The 19,642-nt window shown below is 34.6% G+C and overlaps 1 protein-coding gene across 4 annotated transcripts; it reads right to left on the bottom strand.

Moving 5' to 3' along the window:
• Window positions 1-14,968: 14,968 nt before the first annotated feature.
• On the bottom strand, window positions 14,969-17,845 carry LOC106340193 (actin-related protein 2/3 complex subunit 2B). 4 transcript variants are annotated; one of them, XM_013779065.1, is made up of 10 exons: window positions 17,725-17,845; window positions 17,502-17,568; window positions 17,196-17,403; window positions 16,836-17,011; window positions 16,622-16,699; window positions 15,976-16,108; window positions 15,795-15,886; window positions 15,632-15,688; window positions 15,491-15,536; window positions 14,969-15,382 (listed from the first exon to the last, which is right to left on the bottom strand). In XM_013779065.1, the coding sequence occupies exons 1-10, from the start codon at window positions 17,781-17,783 to the stop codon at window positions 15,186-15,188; spliced, it is 1,113 nt and encodes a 370-aa protein (XP_013634519.1). In that variant the 5' UTR covers window positions 17,784-17,845; the 3' UTR covers window positions 14,969-15,185. The 4 variants fall into 4 exon arrangements, with proteins under 4 accessions (XP_013634519.1, XP_013634520.1, XP_013634517.1 ...); XM_013779066.1 differs by having other exon boundaries at window positions 14,971-15,382; window positions 15,491-15,533; XM_013779063.1 differs by having other exon boundaries at window positions 14,979-15,382; window positions 16,836-17,017.
• Between the last annotated feature and the right edge of the window lie 1,797 nt (window positions 17,846-19,642).

Below are 19,642 nucleotides of genomic sequence, written 5' to 3'. Positions count from 1 at the left end.
GCCGACCAATAAATAATAAACAGGATATAAGGCGGCTCGGCCGACCAATAAATAATAAACAGGATATAAGGCGGCTCGGCCGACCAATAAATAATAAACAGGATATAAGGCGGCTCGGCCGACCAATAAATAATAAACAGGATATAAGGCGGCTCGGCCGACCAATAAATAATAAACAGGATATAAGGCGGCTCGGCCGACCAATAAATAATAAACAGGATATAAGGCGGCTCGGCCGACCAATAAATAATAAACAGGATATAAGGCGGCTCGGCCGACCAATAAATAATAAACAGGATATAAGGCGGCTCGGCCGACCAATAAATAATAAACAGGATATAAGGCGGCTCGGCCGACCAATAAATAAATTAAATTACTAGTAAATAATATAGGCGGTATTCCGGCCATTATAACATGATATAAATAATAGTAGAGGCGGTATACCGACCATTATAACAGGGTATAAATGATACAAATAAATTTTACCGAACCGCAGAGTGATCGTGCTGATAACGTGTTATAAAAAGAACTGGTATTTTATTGTATCGCAGGAATTTAAATAAGGGCGAAATTTTATACCCGTAGAATTTTTAACACTGATAGAAAGAGTTTATTAGAGAGAGAAGAGAAGGTTGAGGTGTGTTTTATAAACGATCTAATCGATCGTTTATATAGAAGTTAAAAAGTAGGATTTACTGTGCAAATAGTGCAGCGGGCCCCACATCTTTTATATTTTCAACATAATCGGCTCCTCCTTTTATTGACTTTCGTAACAATTACTACATTTTTTCATTTTTAAATTACTTCATTCTGTATTGAAATGTAAAATGTTTAAAGCTTTAAATATCTTTTACAAACATATTGTCCCTTCTTGTTACCTGTCACAATCTATATGACTACTTGCAGCTGTATAATAATGGAAAGGTAAAATATTATAGAGTTATTAACACTGGACGGCGGTTTCCATCTTTTAATTACACAATAGGGCAGTTGTGACTACTGAGGCAGTTTATGTCTGAAAAGTCTCAACTTGCCCCTGATAAAGTGTAACCGATGGGGTAGTTTGGTAAATGTGTTTTTTTTTTCTTTCTGGTTACGTTTTTAAAATTTAAAATTCGGAGTGGACCCCTGCAATAGTTTTAGAGATCGTGTTAATTAACCGGATGTAAAAAATTATATTTCTTACTTTTTGTTGCTTTTATCGAGGTGAAAAAGATAAATCTGAGAGGCGACGAAGGCACGATTTCGAAAGAAGATGGCGAAGGCAGCAGTTTCTTAATAGTGAAGGCTCAGAGAAGAAGATTGTGCGGAGAAGATGTCGCTAAGACGGAGCCGGCGTGGGAAGGAGAAGACCGATGGTTAGTTCCCTTTTTTTAGTGATATGTCCTTTTGCATATTTGGTCTCTAACTGTGATACAGCCTCAGAATCGCAGCTTAGCTAATCTCACAAGAAATCAAAACTGATAGCCTAAATGGAATGAAGATCGCCACTCAAAGATGTGAAAGGCTTTGAGATAAGATCATGAACCAGAATCTAAATGAATCACACACAAAGATAAAGGTTCCACACTTGCATCTTAAGAAAGAATCTCACATAACTTAGAAATAACAAGAACAAGCATAAAAGCTCTCAAGAGAAAATCTCACTTTCTATTCAATACTCAAGTCCCTTTTACAATGAAATGAGAGGAGCTTTATATATAGCTCTTGGACAAGATCAAAGACATAAATCAAAGGCGGATTTTTAGGACAAATCGTAATTAAGAGAGAATCAAATGGCTGGTACAAAGGGCTGATCTCAAGGGATTGAAATCTGCTTATTAAGGAGATGTTGACCACGCCTTTAATACATTTGATCCACATCTTTATTAGTTGATAAGGAGGCTTAAGTGGTGGCCTTTGTTTGGGGACATCCAGCTGAATAAAATGAACCATGAGTTTGATGTCGTCTAGGTTCATCCGAGTCCAAACATGGAAAGTCTTGTCTACTTTGTGAGCAGTGGATTTGATGCCCGCATCATACCCTCCTCCTTGAAAAAGTTTTGTCCTCAAAACTTGCTCATGTGATATAAGGATGTACCTCGAATTTTGCTGGACCTCTTCTGATGGATCAAGCGGGTCAGGCTCTTTGTTTTCATGCTCCATTTGGGCCGCCTGTTGGGCCAACCCGTCCAAACCATCGCATGTGTACCTTTGTAGGTGAAAACGAATCTCATCTCTTAGCCCATAAACAAACTGGTCCATGACATTCTCATTGCTTACTCCTGGATTGAGCCGAATGCGAAGATGGTTGAATTGCTTGTGATACTCCATGACCGTTTTATCTTCTTGGAAAAGTGTACGAAACTGCCTCCGGATTTCTTGATATTGATCACGTGGGATGTATTGCTTCCTCATCAGATTTTTCATCTCATCCCAAGTTGATTCTCGAAAATACCGGCGATGATTTTCTTTTGCAGTAGATTGGCTCCACCAGTATTGAGCTTGGTTGATGAGTTGATCAGCGGCAATGTATACCTTCTCAAAATCTGGACAGCCGCAAGAATTGAAGAACTCGTTCATCTTGTGCTCCCATTCAAAGTACTCACCAGGGCCTGATCTTCCTGCAAAATAATAATCTTCTTGCTTCAAAAGACTCCAAGGATGGTTCGCCATGTTGCTGTTGATGGACTGGTTTTCCATATCTCTTTATATATTTTTTTACTGAAACTTAGAAAAAAAAAACAAAACAGAAAAAAAGAAAGAGGAAAACATTTTTTTTTTGTTTGGGTTTTCGTTGGAGAATAGAATGAAAAACAAAACAAAGACAAAAGGATAGATGATAGGAGCTTTTAGCTCTGATACCAAATGATACAGCCTCAGAATCGCAGCTTAGCTAATCTCACAAGAAATCAAAACTGATAGCCTAAATGGAATGAAGATCGCCACTCAAAGATGTGAAAGGCTTTGAGATAAGATCATGAACCAGAATCTAAATGAATCACACACAAAGATAAAGGTTCCACACTTGCATCCTAAGAAAGAATCTCACATAACTTAGAAATAACAAGAACAAGCATAAAAGCTCTCAAGATAAAATCTCACTTTCTATTCAATACTCAAGTCCCTTTTACAATGAAATGAGAGGAGCTTTATATATAGCTCTTGGACAAGATCAAAGACATAAATGAAAGGCGGATTTTTAGGACAAATCGTAATTAAGAGAGAATCAAATGGCTGGTACAAAGGGCTGATCTCAAGGGATTGAAATCTGCTTATTAAGGAGATGTTGACCACGCCTTTAATACATTTGATCCACATCTTTATTAGCCGATAAGGAGGCTTAAGTGGTGGCCTTTGTTTGGGGACATCCAGGTGAATAAAATGAACCATGAGTTTGATGTCGTCTAGGTTCATCCGAGTCCAAACATGGAAAGTCTTGTCTACTTTGTGAGCAGTGGATTTGATGCCCGCATCAAACTGTTGGTATCATGACAGAGGTGGTGGAGATTGAGGATGTGTGCGAAAGACCACCGAAGAGGCTATTTGCTATCGACCGGTTCCCGTGAGAGAGGGTCAATGTGTACTCAGCCATAGATCGTCTATTGTAGGTTACATATGTGCTTGACGAAACCCAAATCGGAGATGCGCTGAACGGCACACCGGAGATGGCGAAGCTGATGGGTTCATGATTTGAAAATCTCTTCAAAATTCCTGTTTCAGACTGAATGTGGCGGACGTACAAAAGGCAAAACACGATTTTGAAGTAAGCTTACTTCTCATGTGTGGCCGTGTACATAGGATGTTAAGCGTATAAGTGTACAAAAACAATAGCGTACATGTGTATGTAGCAAAAGTTGTTTACACAGATACTCCGACGGTGGTGTACGCATGTGTGCAAGTACTTGTATGTGATACTGTTTTTTTTTTGTTTTCTTACAGCTGCCTGTCAAACCAATGATGGAGATTTGTGGGAGCAACGAGGAAAGGTGAGGTGTTTGGAATGAAGAAAATTTTGATAAAAAGGTCTATTACATGCTTAATTTGTTGAAGGAATGACATTACAATGATGGAGATTACGAAGGCTACTAGGGTGGGGATGATGCAGTGGACCCACTATTTGTGTATAACGAGAAATCAAAGACCAACAAAAGTAAACACAAGGGTGGTGGTGGTGGAGAACCAGTTGTAAAACAGTAGAGGATGAATGGAAAAGGGTTTGGATGTCCCTCTGTATTAACACTGATGGTGTATATGGAGTGACCTTTAGTATGTTTTCATAAGGCATGTAGACCTATTTTGGTGTGGAGTTATGTATGAGTATTATGTATTAAGACATGTTGACCTATTTATGGTATTGTTTTTCAGAAGACATGCACCTATTTGTGGTTTTCATAAGGGTATTATGTTTTATTTGGTTGATGTTATACGTTCCAGATTTGCAGCGTACACAAAATATGTGTACATTGTAAATATGTACATGTGTACATTACTTGTGTATATGTGTATATTATTAAAGCGATGTACAAGTAGAATGATATGTGTACATTATAAAGCAGGAAGTCTGTACAGATTGGTGTACATATGATTTGTGTACATTATATACATATTGGTGTACATTATAAATCAGTGTCCGCAAACTAACGTGTACGTAATAGAGTTGTATGTTTTATTTACATATGTATGTTTTGTTTGATAAGTGTACATATGATAGGTGTACATATGATTTGTGTCCATGTGTACGTTTTGTTTGATAGATAAAGACACATTAGAGATTTGGTGGGTTTAGTATCATTGTGTACATTATGGTTAGTGAAAAAATTGAAATATACGTCTTTTGGTGGAAGATTAAATGAAAAAAAAACTGTAATGTGAATAAGCAACGATTTGTATATTTGAACTGTTGGGGGATATGTATGATTTGTGTGCATATATACCCCCTGATTTATTACGTACACACATGGTTGCATACACCGCTTCATAACATACACATGTACACATGTCATATGTACATGTGTACATGTTTACTTGTGTACATATGTATATTATTAAAGCGATGTACATGTAGAATGATATGTGTACATTATAAAGCATGGAGTCTGTACATATTGGTGTACATATGATCTGTGTACATTATGTACATACATATGGTCTGTGTACATTATAAAGCAGTGTCCGCAAACTAGTGTGTACGTATAGAGTTGTACGTTTTATAAAGCAGTGTTTGCAGACTAGTGTGTACGTACACATATTGGTGTACATATGATTTGGTTTAACTAGATGTACACAAGTTTTAGCCTTTCAAGTTTTGTTTGATAGATGTACACACGTTAGACAAATGTAGAGAATTCTCATCAACTTGACTACTTTGATGTTTGACTCGATTGGGCTCTAAAATGACAAACAAGTTGATGCTTTGGGGTGATGCTAGGTGATGGAAGAAGAAAGAGACAGCCCCGTCATTTGTGAGTATAACCGGTGGTGTTGTGAGTCTAATAACAAGCTCTTTAGTGTTAGGAGACCAATAACTCAAGACAGCTGGAAGGGGCGGATCAATGAAGGTGAAGAAATCCTTCTTGACATTGTTTTGTAATTCAAGTAAGCTCATGTTGGGACAGACTGGTGCAATCTTTAACATCTTTTTTTTATCAATTGCAAAATTCCAGAGGGAGTCAGTGGATCTCTACTCTCCAGGAATAACCACGTAGTGACTTGCCATGGCGGATCTGCAAATAAAAACATAAAAAGATTAGATTACAGCATAAGCCTATTTGTTAAGGAGTTATCATTACGTTGGTTTTGAGAACATGTTAGAGTATTAACAGTAGTAATCCGATGGAAATGGAGGCAGAAAATGCTTAACGTTTGATTTGCAGAAAATCCAAACAAGCAAAAAAGTGAATATCAAATATGAAGAAGGATTTTACAGCATGATTTAATTTGGACCATTGGAATACATAGTATAAAGTAAATCCAAAGGCTGGGGAGAGAAACATATATCAGTCTTGTCAAAAATGTCAGATTTAATATGGACCGTCGATTGGAAATAAGGATGTGTGGTGTGTGTTTATTCCCGCTAAAATGCATGTTTAGTTACACAGCTGTTTAGTTTCAATGTAACTAGATTGTTTGGTAGAAGGGAATCTGTTAGGAGAAAGTGTCTTGGTAGAAAAAACTGACTTATTATGTTAATAAAAACTTAAAATTGTCTTTGGGTGTAATATTTTCAATATTATACGATATGTTTGAGAATTCACGTGTTATATAAAACCGTTGTGATAATCATTAGAGCAGCATTAACCATGGAGCTTAGGAGAGTGCTTAAAAAATAAGAATAAAATAGTGGGTGGGTCCCACCATTTTCGAAAAAAGTTATTTTTATCCTAGGGTAGTTTCAAGTTTTTTATTACAAGATAGAGCAGTTATTGCTCTTAAGGTAGTTTTTTACAACTACAAGCTAACTAAGTTTATTCTTGCAACTAAATGAGTCCCACAATTCTTAATCTCATTTTTCTTCTCTTTCTCTAATAGAGAAATAATTCTAAAAGTAACAAAATGAAGAAGTTGATAGATCGTAATCTGAACAGGATGTTGAAGAACAAAATGAAAAATCCTGAGAAATCCCAAGAGAAAATCTGGAAAACAAAATGAAGAATACAATCTCTTCATATCTGCCACCGAAAACAAAATGAAGAACACGATTGCGGTTCCTCTGTTTCTTCGCCATGAATCAACACGACCAAGCTTCTCCTTCCACGCCGTGCTCTGAAACTCATCCGCTTCGCGTTGTGACAGTAATAAAAAAAAGAAGCAAAATTTACGTTTTTATTGTAGAAACAGAGTAATTTTGAGCTTGAAATAGTGTCTTAAACCATATTTCTACAGGTTTAAAGGTATAATAAGCAAGAAAAATGAAAAAAACTGATGATTCAGGTGAGAATAATGGCTGGCGGCTATAGAGAGAATTGCAGAAAACCCTAATCGATTTTGGGGAAGATGAAGTTAAAATTAGGAAAATGCCACTCATTAAAAAACATGAAAAAAATGATTCATATGTACATGATATGTTGTACATACAATTACACTATCTACATGTACAACAATCCATATGTACACTATTTTGAAATATTACAAGTAGCTCAACAATAAATTCAATTAGACATTTACGAATTTGTAAGAAGTGGTGCAACGATATGTGGTGTCATTATACACATATAGATTGATTGAAAATACCAAAATATGTGGTGTCATTAGGCCTATATAGATGGACTGACTGTTGCTTACTAAAAATGTCAAAATAAATATATACATGTGTACATGTTAATTAAAAAATCTCAAACTATAACAACATATAGGTGTGAAAAATGATATTTGGGTTCAGTCAAATTTCAAGGATGTCCCGACCCTGTGTGTACATGGTTAAGTCGCAGAAGCTTAGTTATTTAGATTAAAAACCTACAAAAAGTCAAAAATGGATACATATTCACTTTGATGTATAATACAAAATTAAGTGTACACATGTACAGTTTGAATGTAATGTACACACAATTTTTTTTCACAAAATAAGAAAGTACTGTTTGTCCAACAAGAGGAATGTATCATATGTCCATTCTGATTTTTTCTTGTCCTTATATATGTATACATGTAAATTTAAGTACAATGTGATTTTGTAAATGTACATTGTGATTTTGTACACCCATGTTGTGTACACTACCACATTTGTTGGACACATGTACGCCACAAATCTTTAATTTACACATGTAAACTAACGAATGTACACAACTTTACAACATGTTGAACATGTAACATGTGTCTCAAACATATGTGTACATGTAAATATCCATTAAAAGATAATATGTATATGGTACACGTATGCACTTGTCGATTTTGTACATTCATGTTGTGTACATATTATTAAAGAAATGTACATTTGCATAATGTAAAATATATTTTCGAGAGTTGTTGTAATATTACTGATGTAGGATAAGTTTAATCCTTTAGTAGTTGTAGTAGTTAAGGTGTCAATCCAAACTCTAGGGGATTTCAAGCACTAAGAATACATGTCATTTGGCTCAATCTAAATGCAATCAATTGGTTGTTTGTTGGTAACATGTGACAATATGAAACAAGACAGTAACTGAAAGATTTATATAATATGACAAAACAGAACTCATGGGTGGTAGATAAATGATCCAAGGTAACTAGTTCCAAATCAAGGTGTACAACTTCAGACAATCTTAATACATAAAACTATGCAAAATCACAATACATCGATTACCAAAAATAAATGTTGATTTTCTCCAAAAAAATGCAATTGTGTATATATGGTTTGGAATTGGAATGTACAAATGCAACATGATTATACACATTACATTTCAGAAGTGTAAAATCATAACACAAAATATCAGGAAAAACAAAGGATGAAAGTGGTGTAAATAATATATTGGTGATTTTAATGGTTTTCACAAACATCAACATGTACACTTAATTAATAAACATGTACACTTAGAATGTACATATGTACACATCTCTACGTGTACGCAATTTTTTAAAATAATTAATTCATTAATGGCATAATCGTAATTATGTCATCTTCTTCCCAAGTTCCTTAGGGTTACGAATTTTGCAGAAATTGGAGATTTTTAACTCATTGGCATCTTGGACGGAGGAGCTGAGGACAGAGAGGGGGAGGAGAATTGGAGCTCTCGGACTGTAACTCATTTTTGACCCGTCAACTACAAACACCAAAAGAATCAATTTTTCTTTAGCTTTCATCATCTAGGGTTTCACAGTTCTTGAATCCAGAACTCAAATTCATCAATGTTCGTGTCTTCGACAACAATTTGCTCTTACTTTTCTTGGATTTTCTTCCCTGCAAATTGTATGCTTCTTAGTATTGTTCGCTGCCATTTCGCCTAATCGAATGCCGCTGTTGGGTTGTCGATTAGTGATATAGATGTGAAGCTACTTGGAAAAATAAAAAGCATCTCATATGAGATTTAAAAAAGAGAATGTCAGACTAAAATCGAGAAGGGAGAGAGAAAGATGCTCGAACCCAGGTACCTTTTAAAAGTTTAGTTGGTTAATTTTATTGTTAGTTAGCTTATACTGTAAATACTGTAAATCTTTCAATTTAGAGTGATTTTCACTCTAAGATAGTTTTTGTCTTTTTATTACACTGCAGGTCACATACAGCTACTGAGGTAGTTTTTTGCTGTCAATTACTTAGTTGTCTCTGAAAAGTGAAACCAGAGAGTACTTTCTAGTTACTTTCTTTGTTCGGTTGAATTTTGTTAAAATTTGAAATAATTTAAATTGGTGGACACGAAAAGGAAAGTAGATTGAAATTTATCTTTTTACCTATTTGCTTTATTTATCCCATATAACTTGTAGGGTTTACTCATAGTTTCCATTTTCTTAAACATTTTTTACTAATAGAAACGATGATGACTTGCCCTTGCAAAAATCGTGAATGCGTTTTGGATTGCGACAGAAGTGACGGTGTCGAGATCCCAGCTCACCGATTCTGTTTCCTTTACTATCAAATTGAACCCTAAAATCTGAACGAACCTTTTCTTCTGCCACAATAGCACCACTGCCATCCGCAGCCACGTCTCGTCATCATCTGCCGCCACTCCTCTCCGTCGCAACATGGTCAGATTAACGCAATCTTCCTCGCCGTGGTGGTCATGTTCGGGATCTGAGTTACAAGCTTTCACCGGTAACCAACTGGTTTGACTATCGGGGATGGAGAGATTCAGTGGCCAATTTACTACTTTTCACATCTGGTCCCTCATATTTGCAAGTTTATAGTTTTGACCTCAAAATTTTCAAATGTGCATAATTAACCTTTTGAATTTGCACCATATTTCTCATTGTGTAATCAAAATGTAATATTAGCAATTAAATGCAATCTAATAATTATTATGGACTAAAATGAGATGTTAAAAACCACTAAATAGTAACATATCAATGAATATTTAGCTAATCGTCAATCCACCTATCTGTGTACAACTTCACCATAAAAAATTGATCGATTTGTCAGTTATAATATACAATCACTATTTTTTAGATTCAATTTTGATGTACATGTGTACGCGACACATGGTGTATACTTGGTTGTGTCATCATATTTTTATGTTTTTGTGGACTTATGTTTTTGGTAAATCCCTTAAGTTCGGTAGTGGGAAAAATTGTTTTTGTGGACTTTTGTACAGGAGGTAGAACATTTTGGGAGATACTTAAGTAATTGACTGGACAAATCACTTAAGTAAACATACTTATACTGCTATGTTTTTGTGGACTTATGTACATATTTTTTTGTGTACATGTGTACATGGTGGTGTGTACACAAGGTGTAAAAAGTGGTGTATGTACATAGCAGTATAAGTAAGTAAACAATGAAAAAATGTCAAATATGATGCAATATAAAATTTTGACTAGTGTAATCACCTAATAGATATAAATATAAGCTATAGTGTCTATAAATTTGAAACAAAATAAGCCAAAGGCAGGTGGTTATGTTGATGGTGTACATATGTACAAATGAAAATTTGTGTACACTTGTGTACATATGAATAAAAAGAACACATGAACAACGAAAACTTAATAGTGTAAAACAAGTTAGTGCTATGTAAAGATGGTAACATATGCATTACAATATGACTACATGAGATGTAGGTGTGTAAGCAATTGTTATATTTATGTAAATGTGAAAGAGTCATAGAGCTACTCTAAAAAGAGCACATCAATAAATTAAAATGAGGCGTACAAATGTACATATGAGTTTGAGAACACATAGACACATTATTGAAATAAAATTCATCTCAAAACACATGTACAGAGAAGTAAACTATCTACATGTACTCCAAAGTTCAATATCCACATGTACACCAAAAATCGTTAGTGCATTCCTTGACTTCAAACTCTTCCTCAGTCTCCTCTCAGATATCTTGGGAGAAATGTGAATTTTACAACTTAAAACATCGGCTTATGGGTCATACACACCTCAACAACATCTCTCTCATTCTTACTGCTTATAGATATCTATCCTCCCATGAGAATTTAAAAAAGAAGAAAAGGATGTAAATCATAACGGAAAATGGTGACGGAGAAGCCATAGAACGATAGCATAAGCTCATAAGACGTCGGAGAACAGTGGTTTACGGGCTTAGCGGGTTTGGGCCGGACCAGCCCGAATTGACACCCCTTAGTAGACAATGGCGATATGCCAAATCTGACACAATATATAAAAATTTGACTACTGTAATCACATGTAAGGTAAATGTAAGCTATAGTGTCTATAAATTTGAAGCAAAATAAGCCAAAAGACATGTGCTTATGTTGATGGTGTACATATGTACAAATGAACATGTGTGTACACGTGACAATTGGTGTACACATGGATAACAAGAACACATGAACAAACAACAAAAACTTAAATGGTGTAAAACAAGTTAGTGCTAATCAAAGTTGGTAACATATGCATTACAATATGACTACATGAGATTTAGGGGTGTAAGCTATTGTTATATTTATGTAAGTGTGAAGGAATCATAGAGCTACTCTTAAAAGGAGTACATCAATAAATTAAAAGGAGGTGTATAAATGTACATATGAGTTTGAGCACACATAGACTTATTATAGAAATAAATTTCATCTCAAAACACATGTACATTGAAGTATACTATCTACATGTACACGAAAGTTCAGTATCCACATGTACACCTGAAACCGATGGCCACATGTACACCGGAATACTAGTATCCACATGTACATGAAACTCATCGTTAGTGCATTCCTTGACTTCAAACTCTTCCTCAGTCTCTTCTTCAGATATTTTATGAGCAATGTGAATTTTACAACTTGAAACATTGGTTTATCAGTCCATACACACCTCAACAATATCTCTCTCATTCTCACTGCTTAGAGATATCTATCATCCACACAAACACAAAGCAAAATCTCATCTTTACAAAGACCAAACTATTGAAAGATCTCAAAAATATATATTTGAGTACTTTAACCTCCTCTACACATTTATCTCTTCCTTCAGATGACCCGTGAGAATTTAAAAAGGAACAAAAGGATGTAAATATAAAGGGGAATGGTGGCGGAGATGCCATAGAACGATTCCATAAGTTTATAAGAGGTCAGAGAACAATGGTTGAGACCACAAAGAATGGTGTTGGAGACTGCAACGAATGGTGGAGGAGATACTGGAAAGGATACCAGAGAAGAGAGCATAATATACATACGGAGGGGAAGGCGTATAGCATTTACTGTATTTCCGATGCCGTCTACATCGATGTCGCCACCGTCTCCGCCATCATACATCATCTTCATTTCTACTGTCATCTCCATCATGTTCGCCTTCGTATACATCACCGTTGTCGTTGTGAATGGAGTTGGTGTGCCACGACCAAAAGAAGCTTCACAATGGTGGCTATGAAGCATCACCACCAGATTCATCACTCTCACCGGAGGTAGATAGAGTTTGATATCCTTGTCGAGCCGGAGCCATCGCGAAATTTTGTCATCTTTAATAATTGTATCCAAGACTGCAGAGAAGAGACGATCATAACTTAAGTTGTGGTATTGCGTCACCACCACCATCACCGGCACAACTCTTCACCTCCGCTTTCACCAGCTACCACGGCTCACCACCCGGAGTTGTCGCAGTCTATTGGAATGAGAAAATAATGAAGACAATGTGAGATGAGAAAGAAATAAAATTAATTTATCTGAATTGTTGATTAAATCTAGGCCATCAGATCATTTTTATTTTAATATATCTAATTGTCACTATGTAGTAGTAGATATGTGTCATATCAAGTTTTGTCCGTAGAATCTTAGCCATTAGATAAGCAAATGTAATCAAGGCTGTGCTTGAATCCCGCCAAAACTGATATCAATTGTAATTTAGTTAGCATAAAAGACAACTAGAAGCATACTTGTTGATTTGGTTTATGGGCTTCCCCGTAGTCTTAGTTAATAAAAGTGTCTGAGTAGCTATAAGTGTCTTATAATGTAATAACAAACATGAAAAGTGACTCATACTGTAAATCTTTCAATTTATATAGGTAGAAAGTGGGTTTTGGTTAGAAAAAACTGCTCTAGTAGCAAGAACTGTTTCATAGTGTTATAGAAAACTTAAAACTGCCCTATGGTGTAATATTTTCTTTCGAAAATAGGGGGTTTCTGCTGGCTAAATAATCAGCGATTTTGGAGAGGTTTTTCGACTGTTCGCGGGCCCCTCTGACACGTGACGGCCCACGATTGGTGAGTTTTTAATTTTAATCTGAAAAAAAATAAAATAATAAGCACCCCAAATGGGCCCATTACAATACTTAATCGAGCTCCCATTACATCAAACTTCAAGCATTCTCTTGTCGCTTCTTCGGACAAGAACCATTCCTTCTCCTTCACAAGAATCTTGAATAATTCACTAATTAACAGTTATCAAAACAGACCGTTTTTTTTTCTTTGCAACGTTACTTAGGAGAAAATGTCTGGTACAAACAACTAAGAACCGGGAATATTGTGCACTACCATACACATAGATCATCAAATGCCATTGGGTGAATGTTTTGTAACATATCCGATATACGTACACGTATCTGCCAAATATGTTATCGAGATTAGCAAGAGCATACTTACGATCGTAATTTACAGATCGAGTTATAATCAAATTCATGTTATAACTGAGTATTTGTGTTAAGTGTTTATATAAAAACGTCAAAGAGGATTATGTATCTGTACGTCGCTTGAATCACTTCCATGTTTGGCCTGGCGTTTGTTGGTACTTGGCAATATGTACAGTAAGTCGGTAATAATGGCGATAGCTAGCAAGTTAGCAACCAACTCTATTTATAACATGTCACAACTCACAACATTTATTGCATTTTACCTTTAGGGATTAAACATAACATGCCCCAACAAAATTGAACTTATGACTCAAGAGGTAATAAGTATCCAATGCCGCCGACGTGTCCAATGTATGGAAGAAAATGGAAGTAATGGGTACGATTTGGAAATGGTGGAGACGTGTGTTCACGAGTTCATCGGTTACAAAAGAAAAAGGACGAGCAATGTGACCACATTTGTGGTCTTATTCACGTGATCAGGAACCGCTGATTTAGTCCATACATGTGCTGTAGAAATTGAATCGGGCTTAAGATTATTGTTTTGCTCATAAGTTATTCTTTGTCACATTTTGGCTGATTACATCTAAAAGTTAAGCTCCGATTGGTAACCATCGCTTAATCGCGGAATCACATAAATAATAGTTAAGCTGCGGAAAAAATTAATTAAGCGGCGGAAAATTTTAAAATTTGTGGAATGGTGGAATATATATTAATTTGATTAAACTATTTTATATGATATTTAATTTTTATAACAAATAAAACAAATAGCAATAATTAAACTAATGATTATAAATCTGAAAACAAGTAAAATGTATTAAAAATATTTTAGTTTTTATTATAAATATCTAGTTTATCTTTCAATATGTTTTAACAATAGATTAACATTTTATAATATAAAAGTTATAATAAATTTGTATTTACAACATAACTATTCATCATTAAAAAATTATTAGTATGTATTTTAAATTTTAAGATAGTATTAACATATAATTGAATAATATAAAAGTGTTAATTTTGTAAACTTTTCCACCATAATCTACTAAAACTCACTTTTCCACTTAATAAACTTTCTCTTTATAATTTTTTCAGCAAAAACGCAGATTTGCATTTTTGCGTTTTTTTTCAATTCCGCAACATTTTCTTGATTGGTAAAATATTTGCGGATTCGCGTTTCATATGCCATTCCGCCATTCCGCATGGTTACCAATCAAAGCCTAAAAATATGAGTGAATGTGTTGCGTCCTGACTATTTCTAGTAAACATTATAAAATATATCTTCTACCGAATCACACCGACAAAGTATTTCCGTTGATATAATCCCAAAATAATAAATTGAACATTATAACGTAAAATAAGAATCAAAAAGATTGATTGATGTATATGGCATTTGGACAATATATCCCTTGCGTAACATGCATGCATTCATTGTCAACTCTTCGTTAGGTTACTTTTTGTTGTATATATTATAGTAATATAGGGAATCTAAAAATTACATTTATATGTGCAAATATGTATATATAGTAGTTTAAGAGATTTGCTTAGTCCAATTTTGTGTATGATTTATTTTGAGGATTTCGAAGAGAATTTGGGGATAGATATCCACCGCTGATTGAAGCGAAATCGAGCACAGCCGTTGATTCTGATCCGAAATTTGCTTATCTTCACTCTCCTTGTCATATCCTTGCATCTCTGTTGCATCATCAATTTGCCTTTTTGTACCTTCACAAGCTCCTTTACGTATTTGCATGCTCCATTTTCTATAAGTTGGAGACAATGCAAAATAAATTATCAATAATGTTCAGGTAATACAAACGTCAAAAATCTATTATAAGAGGTAACAAAACTAAAATAAGATAAAAGAATACCTTTTTGGGGAGATTCTTCTTCGAATCTTGTGTTATTTAGCCGCTGCTTATATAGTTAAAATTTACTAAAATAAGCTTTATTGTAGATCAAATCTATATTATCTGTTGTAAATTCATGTGTGATTAATGTGATTAAACTACCTTCACCAAACTGTCCATTCTTTTTCTCATCCTTCTCTGTATGTACCCTCTTGTACACTATTTTACCAAGAATCCAAGTACCCACAAGAGGTTGAAATTTTCAGTTAAAACAATAATAAATCTATTGTTTTTTTTCCTTCTAAATAAGTCATCACTAATTTACCTTTATATGGTATTTAACGTATGCATAGAAATTTAGTAAATTCCAAACCGTTTTGTCTAGCCTCTTTCCTTCAACGTGCCGTGAAGTGATATCTGCGATAACAACAAGATTGGAACTCGTGAATATAATACTAATTAGAGAGGTCGAAACTAATAAAAAGATTAAAGGGTTTTAAATTTACCAAAAGAGACAAAACCAGCATTGGTGGTCAAGTCGTGGACCGGTTCTCCTCTAAGTTGGAAAGGAGGAACTGGTGACCAACTACATTGTGGTGCCTTTCCCATTTCTTTTTGGCTTCCCACTTCCACTAGTTCCTGTTTTTCTCCAATATTGAAAATTTTCGATAAAATATAAAGCTTACTACTTTAAATTTGAGCACAATATGTATTTCATATAAATACAAAAAGATGTTTATCCTTCTTGGATGTTAATATATTTTTAATACTCTAAACCAAATTTGACTAATGGTATTTGATACATATGATATCTTCAAGTATTTTGTATTACTCAGCGGTTAATGAGATAATTTGTTTCACATTTTGAACTAGTAAAATGTTATTAAAATTATAAGTATGTAGCTGATTGTCCATATCTTCATTTGTTCCATGTTCTGATTAAATTTTATTCAACTTTTTACTCTTTTGCATGTATAAAAAATAAATAGATGAGGTTGATGAATTTTTTTATTGAAAACTATTAATTACTGTTTCTAGATTTCAAAATACAATTCTAATTGATTGGATAACTCATATTGTCATTTTGATTTCCCATTTGAGTCTTTAATCTCAGTGATAACACTTTCTCAATACTAAAATGATCATGTGTACCTGGAAGAATGACATAGCAATGACTACATCCGAGTTGTCTTTAAAATTCATTGGAAACACCGCCGTGATTTTCTCCGCCTGAAAAAACATTCAAGAGTTACCCTCATAGTTATATAAATTCGAGACAAGCTACATGTATGTACACTATGTATATGAATCATGTTGTATTCAACTCAAACAAGTACATTAGAAAACAACACCGGGAAAATTAAACCTGTCTAAAGACATAGAAAGGTTCACTTGGGTGATAAACAATCCTGACGGGCCTGTTGTTATTGTTCATCGCTTGTGAATCGTCTTGAAAATTCAAGCGTTTTAGCATCTCTTTTAATTGGCTACTTAGTATTATCGCTTGTATTTCAGAAATCCTTGTTATGATTTTAATAGCCTCTGCAGCTGAAAGAGTAAGAATTAAGATATAAGTAGCGGGAGAAAACATATAGCTGGTGTATCGTGTACTCATTTGATATTATTGAAGATTTCTATTTAGTAATTTGACTCATTGCAAAAGCAAGGAATACAATAGCATATGCTTTTAGCAAAAAAAAAAAAAAATACAATAGCATATGCTTACCTTTGCCACGTGGAATATTATCAAGGTGAAGCTTAAGCGTCAATTGAAACCCTAATCTTGGTGGATCAACAATATCTATCACACCAACTGCTATATTCTTAATCACCTCATAAGTGGCACTTAAAATCTCCTTTGACGTCACTATTCCTTGTGTCTCAAGCAACGTCGACGTGGATACATACACAATATTTGTATCCAAAACGGAGCACTGCATGTCCAAATCATATAATTTATGTTTTCTGTAATAACTTCAAAATAAAGAACTCTATATAAAAGAATTAACATGACCATAAAATAGATATATACCTTGATGTGATATTGAATCGAACCAAACTCATAGAAATGTTGATCGATCTCGATAGGTTTTTCAGCACTGCCATTAATTGAGGACAATGAAACATTATATTACTTTGTAGTAGGACTGTATACCGGAAAAAATAAAATCAAATAATCTCAACTGAAGCTAAACCGGGAAAGATCGGACTGATCAATGATTAAAGTTGACTAAAGAGATGAGAGTGTGGCTTACCGGTATATCTTGAGGAGTGTTTCTTTCAATGTTGGAGATGATCTTTCGAGATATGCCATTCTTGAAATTAAAGGGTTCGGAAGAAACTTGAGGACAAAAGAATTTATAACTTTTTGTTTATCATTTGGTACTATTATGATATGTATGTGATATATATATATATATATATATATATGTATTTTGTGTGGTCTCTAAGTGCGTTTTGTATGTTTGTGTGGGTGTAGGTGAGTTATTGGAGGTTGAGTACAATGTAAGTTCTAAAGTTGCAATCATTTTAATCTGTTTATTAAGCAAACAAGCATACAAGCTAATACGTGTGATTTGAAGACCTGCCTGTCACTCTGTCAGCCCAATCGAAATGTAGGCCCATTAAGAGCACACAAGTAGTTTTGATGGCATCTCAGCCGTTAGATTGAAGATGTAGAATCTGATAAGACGCCGGTTCGCACGATCACAGATAATGACAAAGAAGGAATCTGATGTTTTATCGGGATTGTAAAACGGAATCTAAGGGTTCCAATGACTTCAAACACACCTGCATATATTCTTGCGAAACACATAATACCAGGAGCAGCTACTTTTTATTTTTCATATATTTATTCCATGTCATATAATTAAAGGAAATTTGCCAATATGGAACTAAATCTCTAAAATACTGTCCCCTTAGAACTAAATTAAATTTTCACACATTTGGACAGTGACTACCCTTTTTGTATATAAAAATTCATAAAAAAATTTTTACAAAGGAAAAAAATATGGAAAAATAGTTAACTTAATGTAGATAAGCATGTGCATGTGAGAAAAATATTTTTGACATCAAAAAATGTTTACATAATAATTTGAAAAATTGGCTAAATGTGCTAGTTAACCATATCTGCCATCTACGGCGGTTTAGAATACGTAATCTCAAAGAAACACAATGTTCTAAGGCATGTAGGCTGCATATTATAACGGAAACGTATACAACTAGTAAGGCAGAATATGAAGTTCAAGATTTCCTCTATGCTCTATATTTCTGGTAGATTTAAAACACTAAACAATGTCATCTCATCAACCGCGCTAGAAAATAAAATCTAAATCCTTCCTTATTATAAAACACGCAAGAAAATACAATCTACAATATGTCTTTATATCTACTGTAGTAGTATATAACATCCTATTTATTATTCTATTTTCTAAATTGGTAGAATGCAAGTTCTATAACGGTTAGTAAACAAAATCCGGAAATCTTGGTAAAAACGGTTATGAAATATTCTCTAAATCTTTTAAATATTTTTTCGGAAAGTTATTGTTGTGGATGGGACGTTCTTGAAGAGCAAATACAAAGGGGTATTAATGGTTGCTACTGCATTAGATGGAAACTCTAGTTTATATCATATTGCATTTGGAGTTGTCGACTCAGAGAATGACCTTGCGTGGAACTGGTTTATGAGACAACTTAATGCGGTCATTGCTGACGAGCATAGTTTAGCTTTTGTGTCTGATAGGAATTCCTCGATTGCTAAAGCTATTGCTAACGTGTACCCGCAAGCTCATCACGGAATTTGCATTCACCACTTGCTGAATAATGTCGTAACATATTTTAGTGGGAAAGGTGTGGCTGGTTTGGTTGCAAAGGCTTCTAAAGCTTATCGAGCTGCTGATTTTCGTAAGCTATTCACTGCTATTTACTCTATTAGTCCTGAAATTTGAAATTATCTAATAGAAGCCGATGTGAGGAAGTGGGCTCGTTGTCAATTCTCGGGTTACAGGTATGATATCAACACTACTAACCCTGCGGAGTCGATAAATTCTGCTTTGCGTACGCCTAGAGAGTTTCCAGTAATACCTCTAATGGACAGCATTAGGGAAATGATGACTCGATGGTTTTTCCAACGTAGAACTTTAAGTTCTAAGCACTCGAAGCCACTGACCATTG

Source organism: Brassica oleracea, chromosome C4 (genome assembly GCF_000695525.1).
Source record: "Brassica oleracea var. oleracea cultivar TO1000 chromosome C4, BOL, whole genome shotgun sequence".
Classification (NCBI taxonomy): Eukaryota; Viridiplantae; Streptophyta; class Magnoliopsida; order Brassicales; family Brassicaceae; genus Brassica; species Brassica oleracea.
The sequence above is the reverse complement of the archived record's forward strand: the minus strand, read 5'-3'. Positions and strand labels throughout refer to the sequence as shown.

Excerpts from the sequence above, each read along its gene's own strand:
- LOC106340193 (XM_013779063.1), bottom strand. The coding sequence starts at position 17,783 with ATGGCATATCTCGAAAGATCATCTCCAACATTGAAAGAAACACTCCTC. Across the intron at positions 17,404-17,501 it reads CGATTCAATATCACATCAAG|TGCTCCGTTTTGGATACAAA; the intron begins GTATATATCTAT and ends TTGGACATGCAG. Across the intron at positions 16,700-16,835 it reads CTTTCTATGTCTTTAGACAG|GCGGAGAAAATCACGGCGGT; the intron begins GTTTAATTTTCC and ends ATGTTTTTTCAG.